The sequence below is a fragment of the Petaurus breviceps genome, unplaced genomic scaffold (assembly GCF_028583685.1).
Source record: "Petaurus breviceps papuanus isolate PSGF00001 unplaced genomic scaffold, PetGlider_PUasm1.0 90925, whole genome shotgun sequence".
Classification (NCBI taxonomy): domain Eukaryota; kingdom Metazoa; phylum Chordata; class Mammalia; order Diprotodontia; family Petauridae; genus Petaurus; species Petaurus breviceps.
Window position 1 is genome coordinate 33,184,763 of NW_027187380.1, and position 9,921 is coordinate 33,194,683.

The window sequence follows — 9,921 nt, forward strand, 5'->3', positions numbered from 1 at the left end:
GTAATCTCTGTCCTACTGAGGGCTGGAGCCATAGTGGCAATGGAGCCAGGATTCCAGGTGGGATATTACAGCCAGTCAGCTAGCTCTGCAGGGAAGCCCTGAGAAGACAGGGTGCCTGGGACTCAAGCCAAGGTGGGTTTTGGACTTAGAACTTGGAACTCTCCTTCATAGGAACTGATCTAAACTATGAACCTAATCTTCTTCATCTTCCCAGAGACTGAGAAGGGATAAGAGGGTAGGGATTAAGCACCATATGTTGATGCCATAAGTTTGTATATTTGTGATTATGACTTTGAAATCAATATTTCTTTGTAAAAGTTAATCTGACTTTTATTGGGTACCTATCCCAAACAATTTGGGAACACCATCAGTGGCCACCATTGATGAAGCCAGTGGCAGAAAACCTAGACACCCCCAAACCCTCTTAAGGGAACCAGAGAAACCTAAGGGAGAGGTGAGATATAACATACCTGGCTTTGAGGCAGAGGGACCAGGGCAGACAGTGTTATATGTATGAAAAAATTTATAGCAGTTCTTTTAAAAATTTTTATTTTTATTTTCTGTTCTTAATTCTCTCACTCCCTTCTTCCCTTCCCACAATAACTGAGAAGGCAAGAAAAAAATTCATTATAAATATGTATCATCTTGTGGAAACAAATTTCTGCATTAGTTATGTTTCTCCCTTCTCCTCCTAAAAAAAAACAACAGAGAAAAAGAGAGAAAAGAAAATATGCTTCATTCTGCACTCTAAGTCCACCAGCTGTCTATCTGGAGGTAGATAGCATGTTTCATAATGAGTCCTTGGGAATAGTGGCTGGTTATTGTGTTTTTCAAAGTTGATTATCTTTACAATATTGTTGTTATTCTACAAATTGTTCTCCTTGTTCTATAGTAGTTCTTTTTCTTGTAGCAAAGAACTGGAAGCAAAATGGGTATCCATCAATGGAGGTCCAATTATGGTATATAAAGGCATTAATAATTATTGCATCACACTAAAAGATGAATGTATCTGTTTTGGAGAAATCTGGGATGACTTGTATAAAATGATACAGTGAAATGAACAGAACCAGGAGAAAAATCAATAAAGTAACAACATTGTAAAGAAAAACAACTTGGAAAGACTCAACTCTGATCAATGCAAAGACCAAACAAGACTCCAGAGGACTGGTGATGGATGAAGCATTCTACCCACCTCCTGACAGAGGGATGGTAGACATAAATTTTTGGACGTGGAAATGTGAGAATTTGTTTTGTTTGACTATGCTTATTTGTTCCAAGAATTGTGTTTTCCCCTTGTTATTTGGAGGAGAGGGATAAGGAGGATTTAGTGGAAGTATTGCCAAAAAGAAGAAAAGTAATAAATCACTGAATCACTGAAGCATTTAAAAAAAATGCACAGAACAGAGAAGCAAGCTGTATGTAATATAGATTCATTGTTTCTCATACAATTCTCTTTCTCTGTTCTGCTTTGTAAATGGAAGCATTCTTTCTTGTTTTTTGTTTTTGGTTTTCATTAATTAATAATTTAAAAAATATCTAAAGGTCAATCTTCCAAAGGTGGTCTATTTTGGTTGTGACTATTATCTTCCTCTTAGTCTTTCTTTCCCTTTTGTTGTCACCACCTCTATTCTTGTTGAATTTAATTTGGTATTTCTATACCAAAGTCTTTATGGATAAGTGTGTGTGTGTGTGTGTGTGTGTCTGTCTGTCTGTCTGTCTGTGTGTTCAACCTTCCTTTACCCAGTGCAGATAAGAATAAGGTCATGTGATTCTATGTCCCCAAAGACATGATTGGGGAGGTGGGGGTGAAGAGCTCTTTTCATAGATCCCTTCTTTGGGAAATAATAAATTTCTGTTATTCTTCTTCTATAACATATTCCTTTTTTCCTCCCTTTTGTTTCCTTTCCTAAAACCAAGAATACAGGATGAAATCACATCCAGATTCTATGTTTGTTTTATTTAAGTATATTTGTGACTATAGAAGTCATTATGATTCTCAAGGTACAGTTATCTCTTCTTCCTCTAGTAGAATGTAAACATTTAATAGCGTGTATTTTCTCCCAACTTGTCTCCAACTATTGCCATTTTCCATTTTTGTCACCAATCTGGTGGCTCTGAGGTAGATCCTTAGAGTTGTCTTAATTTGCATTTCTATTGTTAGTAAGTAATTTGGGGCATTTTTTATATGGATGTTGATAGCTTGTTTTTCTTCTTTTGAGGTCTGCTTACATTTTTTCAGCCATTTGTCTATTGGGAAGTGGCTTCTGTTCATATATATTGAATTACTTCTCTTTATATCTTGGATACCAGACTTTAACAGAGAAAATTCAGAAAAAATTTTCCCAGGTAACTATTTCCCTTCTAATTTTGTGAATTTTATTTCTCACCTCCCCCCATTTTTCTTATTTCCCATTTTATTACCCTTGATATTCTTGATCCTCTAGATGAATTTTGTTATTTTTTTATTTCTATAGATAAATTTTTTGTTGGTTTGATTGGGATGGCACTGACCATTAATTTTGTTTGTGCAAAAACTTTTCAATTTTATATAATAAAAATTATCCATTTTATTGCTTATGATCCTATCGGTTTCTTCTTTGGTTGAAAACTCTTCTCAAGTTGCATAGCTGCTCCTTTAGTTTATATATGTAGTTACCTTTTATTCCTGAATTGTGTAACTATTTAGTGCTTATTGTGTATAGTACATAGTGTAAGATGTTCTCAACTTAATTTCTGCCAGATGACTTTCCAACTTTCCAACAGTTTTTGTGGACTCCTTTCCCAATAGTTGGGTACTTTGTATTAAACTACTGTGTTCATTTGCTTCTGGGTCTTCTGTTTCTAATCTGGCTCTTTGATTTTTTTTTTCTATTTCTAAACAGTACTGTTGACTAGTGAAAATTGGTCTGACTAGTATGGTCTCAGCCCCCCACTTCACCCTTTTGCTGAAATGGTACCATTAAGGTTAAGTTTCCTACTTCTCCATTTCTCATTCGTGTAGTTCCCTGTTCCATATCTTCCCCTCTTTCTTGGGTAATTTAGAAAACACTTTTATTGTACTGGTTTTTCTAATTGGTATTATATTGGTTCTTTGCCTTAAATGAGACATAAATTTGGGCCCAGAGGGACTCTGGGCCTTTAACCAGTAGACATTTGCCCCTCCCATGTGCTGACACATTGAGAGTGTCCTTTTTAGAAGCTACCTTTATACCTACCCTTTGTAGGTAGCAATATTTGTTAAAACTATTTTTGTGTGGAATGTCACTTTTCTGTGGACTCTCCTGAACGACAAGTACCAAATAACTTTATTGATTACTGTTACATAGTATAGTTTGAAATCTGGTATTGCTAACTACCTTTCCTTTCCACTTTTAAAAATGATTACTTTTGACATTCTTGACCTTTAGAATCGAGAAACGCTTCCTGTAAAAGATGGCTTTCCTAAATCTAGCTCTACTAACTCCATATGTAACCTTGAGCAAGTCACAGCTTTTCAGGTCTCAGTTTCCTCATCTGTAAAAACTGGAATTTCTAAGGGCCTTTCTAGGTCTGGACAGACTAAAACATTTATGAAATGCTGCTTCTTCTTCTTTCAGGTTCCCTCCCTAGGCATTTAGAGCCTCCCCTAAGCCCCATCCCACAACCCCGAAAAAGACCAAGAAAAATAGCCCCGACTTTCTGTCTGACATCCCAATAAAATATTTATTATTTCAAGAAATAAATTCTTTACAAAGAGAGGAAGGCAGGGAGGGAGAAAGGAAGGAAAGGGAGGAAAAGCTGAAGACAGAAGAGAGGGAGAAAAGGAAGAAAAAGAAAGAGAAAAAAAGAGTTTCTCTATTGCTCCTCTCACCCCCCCCCCCAACCTCCCCTCCCACTCCGGAATCAGGAATCAGGCCCTTGCTCTTATGTTTCTAACCCCAAAGACTTTCTAACTGGTCGCCTGGTTCCTGCTTTTGAGCAGGCTGGGAACCAATCAGTCAGAATGGGGGTGCCTTCTTGGTCAGGGAACCTAAAACCAGATCCTGGAATGCTGCCCTACCCGCCCCCCCCCCGCCCATTTTTAAGAGAAGGAGTAAAGGGGAGGGCTGGTGCTTGGTGTTGCATTCCAGTACAGCAGGTAGCCCTCCGAGGGGCAGATAGTCAGTAAAGGGGGCGGAGGTGGCAGTGTACCTGGATACCCAGATCTTTCCAAGCCAGGAAGGCTCTGGGCCTGGCTAATCTATTTGTAAGGTAAAAGAAATGAGAGTGGAAAGGAATTAGGACAGGGAGTCCCCAGGGATTGGGGCTGAGGACATGCTGCATAGGAATGAATTAATCTTAAGAGCTGACCAGAGGCTTGGGAAATCTGGAGGCAGTAGGGACAGTTTCTGTAGGGGCAGGGGGGTTGCCCCTTTGGAGTGGGAGGGTAAATTTATCCAGGGGCTGTAGTAATAACTAATAATAACAATAATAATAACTGATATTCATGTGGTACTTTAAATTTCGCAGTGTGCTTGTGCAGCCAGCTCCAGATGCCCATACCCTACCCTGTGTAGGCAAGTACCCAGAACTGAGCTCTGAACTTTACTCCCAGGGTAAGGCTTTGTTAGAGGGTCACAGAGTAGCTTCTGGAAAATTGCATTTCTCTTAAATGAAGATAAGGGACAGAGTGAAAGAAGATACAGGAGCCTGAGCCTTCAGAAATTCTGCCAACAGAATGACTCGGAAATCCTCAGGATTTGTCAGGAAGGCTTGGGGAGAGTCATTACCATCCTCTTTACTAGTCCTGGTCCCTGCATAGCAGAGTCACTGACTTTGCACCATGGGCCTGGCTGTTTTATTTCTGATTTAAAACTAAACCTACTCCCTCTGGGTCAGGGAAAATAAATGGATTTTAAGCCCAGGCCCAAAAGAAGGAATTTGGAATTATAGGGTGAAAAGATCAGCTCCCAAGGCCTGAGTAACAGTCCTCACACCCCCAATGCTGGCCCCTGCTAATTGAAGGTGGGTTGTGCTTGGGCCCTGAGAGCTGTTCAGCTACTTTGGCTGTTCAGTGCAGAGCCATGAAGAAGGAAGGCAAGAGATCAGAGGTAGCACCAAAGACTACCAGACTCCCCCCTCATCTAATTCTCCCATCCTTACCATGCCCTGCAGAGGACCAGGGCCCAGAATGATCATGCAAGTCCCATAAATAAAGGAGATTGCCTAGAGGCAACCAGTATTAAGGTTCGATTTCCTCATGTGTCTCATGCATTGAGGTCAGGAAGGGTGACAAAGCCCTTTCCCTTGACCCCACTGTAGGGACCTTCAAATTAACCTCCTTTTCCTCTCTCTGTTCCCACTCATTTACACATTAATGGCTCCTGCCCTAGACCCAAGAAGTCTAAAATTTTCCCTCTCTTGGTCTATAGCTGGTTTGGCAGGATATAGGAGATGATGCTATGGCAGGGACCCCAAGATTCAGGCTGCTTTTTCTTAGTGACCTTCTAACTCACCTCTACTCCCCTCAGCTAAATCCCCTGCTATCTAGGCCTTTCAGCCATCAGAATCATGAGCCTAGAGCTGAGACTAAGGTATAAGACTAGTTCTTTTCCCCTTCTCTCCAGAGAGGCTTGTTACTCCTACTATTACCAATTTCCTGCCTTGGAGAAGGACCCATTTCCACCATTAGAAATGTCCCAGCCTGGAGTCAGGGAGGGTGGACCATGGAGAACTGAAACTGCTGGAGCTTTCTCCTGGGAATGGGGCAGGGTAGCCAGCATATCACAACAGTTCTCAGTGAAGGTTGGAAACGGGATGGAGATGAAGAGGAGGATACAGAGAGAGGAAGGTTGGCACAAAGGAGGCTACCAGCAGCCCCTACCCCCTGCTTAACCTGAAGACATCACAAGCAGTCCTGGCAGAGGGCCACTTGTCCCTTCTGGAAGTCTCGGCATGGGCAGAGCCGGCGGTATTTGGTGTTGGAGCCAGCACAGCTATAGAGTATCGGCTCTTTCTGCAGGTAGCACTCTTGACCTAGCTGGGCAAAGGCTGGGTACAGATGATTCATTTCTGACTCAGTTCGATCACAACTGACATTCAACCTGTGGGGAGGGAGAGGAGCACACAAACACCTGGCCACCCAGCTTCCCCCAACTCTAGCAGGTCTAAGGAAGTTGCCCTCCCACACACCACCAACTTGGCTGCCTATTAGCCCAGGGTTACCAACATATTCCTTTCCCCTCCCCTTACTCTCCCTTTCATCCTTTATTTCCATCAGAGAGGCTCCTGGGGGACTAGGATACAGAGTGCTTATTCTGCTCCTTCCCCCATCCTCCCCTCTAGAAGAGATATGTCTAGGGAGGGATGACCTGGTCACTAATCAAACTTGATTTTACCATTTGGTTTCCCACCCAAGGCTGGTCAGGGGAATATGCTCTGAGAGAAGGTCTGAGTATAAGAAGTGAGCCAGGGGGTTCTTTCCTTGGTGAATTAAATGTGGTGCTATATCAAGATATGGCCAGGGTGACCTTGACTTAGGCCACATTCAGGTGAGGTAGAGGATTATTCAGGGCTTGCATGTTTTTTAGATCAGCTTTTCTGAAGTCTTCTGTGATTTTTAAAAAGTTTAAAATGCCCAGAAGTCCTGAGAAAATGTGCTTTTGGCCTATGTGCTAAGTGCTAGGAATATGGAAACCAAGCATCCAGGGTGTTTAGGATTTGGGTGCCAGCCCTCTTTGGAAGTGTCAGAGGAGGCAGGAAAAATCATCTTGGGTTAGGAATTTTGAAGCTTTGAGGCTACCTGTACACCTAGGCAAGGGAGGAAGGATGGTACAATGGAAAGAGCAGGGACAGGACGTCAGGAAATAGGATTCTCAGTGTTGGTTTTGCCACTTATGTGTGTAACCTTAGACAAATCGTTTCATCTCTCTGGACCTCAGTTTCCTTACCTCTAAAATGAGGGGATTATAATACTATGATTTTTTTGGTTTCCTTTCTGTCTAGAGGCAGAATTCACTGGAGTGAGGGAGGGATGCATAGACACTCACTTCAGGAAAGCATCCTGGGTGTTGAGGAAGTAGAAGAAGGAGGGCTCACATATGAGGCCCCTGTCCAAGCAGGTGTCCGTGCAGGTCCTCCCGGTCTCTGCCAGCCAGCCCTGAAGTGAGTGCACAGGAGGCCAGGCTTCTGAACCCAGGCTGGCATTGTGGGGCCAAATCAGGTGTGTGGCATTGGGTCCCAGGGCAGTGGGGGCTCGAGCAGGTTGGGGTGGAGCCACCAGTGGGGAGGGCTCTGTGGTTGCACAGAAATCCTGCCAGGAGGAAATTGGAATTAGGAAATAGAAATGGATAGAAGTGAAGTTACAGGGAAGAGTTGGGCAAAGATACCACCAAGAGAAATACCTTCAGTGTCCCTTTCCTCTCCTCTTGGAGGGAAACAGCATAGTCACAAGTGGCCCCACACAGTATAGAAACAACACTAAATTTGGAATCAAAAGGGTTGGGATCAAAACCCTACTCTGATTCTAGTTATGTGACTTTGAGTAAGTCACAATCTCTCTAGCACTAGGTTTCCTCCTCTATAAAACAAGAGGAGAACCTTAACCAGATGACCTTTAAGGATTAATAAAACCTATGGGTTGCTAGAAGGATCAAATGAGATATTTGTTTAAAAAAAAAAAGCACTCAGCACAGTGCCTGGCACATAGTGGGTGCTTTTATATGCCTATTCCCTTCCCCCTTTCCTTTCTAAGGCTCCTTCTAGCTACTACAGTCTATGATACTTTCTTCATAGCTGCAGTCCCAAACTTGGTGTTGGCACATATTAAGAGCTTAATAAATGCTTGGTGACTGAGTGACTTCTATAATGTTCTATGATGCCCCTACTCCCCTTGCACCCTTGGGGCACTGCTGAGCTCTATGTGGGGCACTTGAGGCTAAAGAGGATGCTGTCCCCTTCTTTGACCAGCAAACAACAATTCCTTTTTCTCCCTGTACTCCTTGCCTTCCCATGTGCCTGTTTGTTTTTAATATTTAGATGTTTCTCTTGATTTCTTTTTCAGAAAGGGAAACAGTCAGAGGTTGGGGGAGGTCAGTGAAGTGCCCACCAGAAATTATACACCAAAGCCCCCTCAAACCTGCTAGAGGGGACCCCTACTAGGTTCCTTGGAAACTACCTAACAGGCTCCAATAGTAAAGAAATGTCTCACCTGTGTTGCTAGAAACATGCCACAGATTCCCACGGATTCAGGTCTGTTTCACTTCAGTAGAAATAATAGTATTTGTTTTTTTTGGCTTTGTTTCAATAGGAATAATACTGAGAATGCTTTGCTTCAATAGGAATAATACTGAGAATGCTTTGCTTCAATAAGAATAATACTGAAAATGTTTTGCTTCAATAGACACAATGCTAACCCCTTAGAAATATATTCTGTTGCTAGCAATCACATTGTCTATAAAATTATGTCTAACAGAAAGCTCGTGGCTGTCTTTTGGTCTGAGAGGCAGTCCCGGCTGATTAATAAACACTCCTATCAAATTATAATTGGCCTAGCTGTCCTGTTATATCTCAGGTGTCCATTACAGTCATCACCTGAATGAGGGAAAGGAAAACATACTTCCTGTGGGGCCTATGGGTCTCTGTTCTCTACCCTTGCTCTGGAAAGGTACTTTTTTTTTTTAAGCAATTGGGGTTAAATAGCTTGCTCAATGTTATACGGCCAGGTGTTTCTGCGTGGGTGCTAAGTGTCTGAGCCCAGATTTGATTCCAAGTCATCCTGACTCTGGGGCCGGTGCTCTTACTCACTGTGCTACCTGGCCGCCACATGGAAAGGTATTTTTGTAAATCATACACTTTCTATTTACGACTCACTGAATATTTGTAGAAACATTCTGTCGTTAATATGCCCTGGTCAAATTATGCTTGTCACTATGCTTGTCTTAGATTGTGAGGTCCTACAGAGCAGGAGATAGAGGGACAGTTTTCTTTGTCGGTGAACTAGTACAGGTGTAGGAGCACTTAGGAGCTTGGTAAATGCTTTTTAATGATGATGATGATGGAAAGCTTGCAGGGGTGTACTAGAGCCTGTTCAAACATGCTGGTGAATTGTTCAATTTTCAGTATGAGCACTTGCATCTCAGAAATCAGCAAATGGCACAAATGAGTGTTTGATTTGTTGTTTTGTTGATTGTCTAAACTCTAGACTTTAAAAAATTATGGAGAATATGTTCATGAAGATTCAACATAAAAAGGTATTGTGAGCACATGTTTTTCCCTCTCAGAAAATTGACTGTTAAATGGTTATGAGCATACTACTGGTTGTATGGTATAATGGAAAGACTGAAATTGGATTAAGAGTCAGAAGACCCAGGGTATATGTATTCCTGACTCTGCCCCTAAGTTTGGGCAAATTACTTCCTCTCTCAGCACTTCAAGTTTCCTCAACTGAAAAAAGGGGCAATTGTAGTAGATGATGCTAGATCTAAGCTCTGAAATTACCTAGCCTCTATCCCTATCCCCAGATTAGTTTGTCTTGTGAAGACTGGTTAGTCTAAAAAGAATCAGAAAACAGATGGCCTTCAAAGACTAAGAGGTTTCTCCACCATTTCAATCCAATTTCTTTCTTATGTGTAATGGGAATGGGTTGATTGGGGAGCAGAAAGGGAAGAAGCAATTAATCTAACATTGTCCAGAAGAAGGCCTTAGTTGGGGGAGAAGGAGGGTTGGGGACTGACCTGATGCTGGATGTAGGCATAGATCCTCTCAAGCATCCCTTCACAGGTATATTCATAGGGAAGATAGGGCTCTACCTGTAACAAGAAATAGATGGGGTGAAGAGAGCAGGGAGGCCAGTCCCTGCCCCAAAATAAATTATTACCTCCAGAGACCCAGGCCTCTGGGAGTCTCTAGATCAATCGTGTGTGTGTGTGTGTGTGTGTGTGTGTGTGTGTGTGTGTGTGTGTG

The 9,921-nt window shown here is 42.2% G+C and overlaps 1 protein-coding gene across 1 annotated transcript in view; it reads right to left on the minus strand.

Moving 5' to 3' along the window:
- Positions 1 to 3,184: 3,184 nt before the first annotated feature.
- Positions 3,185 to 9,921, minus strand: part of MGAT5B (alpha-1,6-mannosylglycoprotein 6-beta-N-acetylglucosaminyltransferase B) — a 137,527-nt gene continuing 130,790 nt past the window's right edge. The window contains exons 15-17 of the mRNA XM_069076757.1: positions 9,693 to 9,767; positions 7,008 to 7,270; positions 3,185 to 6,062 (exon numbers count right to left, since the gene is read on the minus strand). Coding sequence (XP_068932858.1) covers positions 5,864 to 6,062; positions 7,008 to 7,270; positions 9,693 to 9,767 — 537 coding nt within the window. The 3' untranslated portion in view covers positions 3,185 to 5,863. The remainder of the gene's footprint in view (positions 6,063 to 7,007; positions 7,271 to 9,692; positions 9,768 to 9,921) is intronic.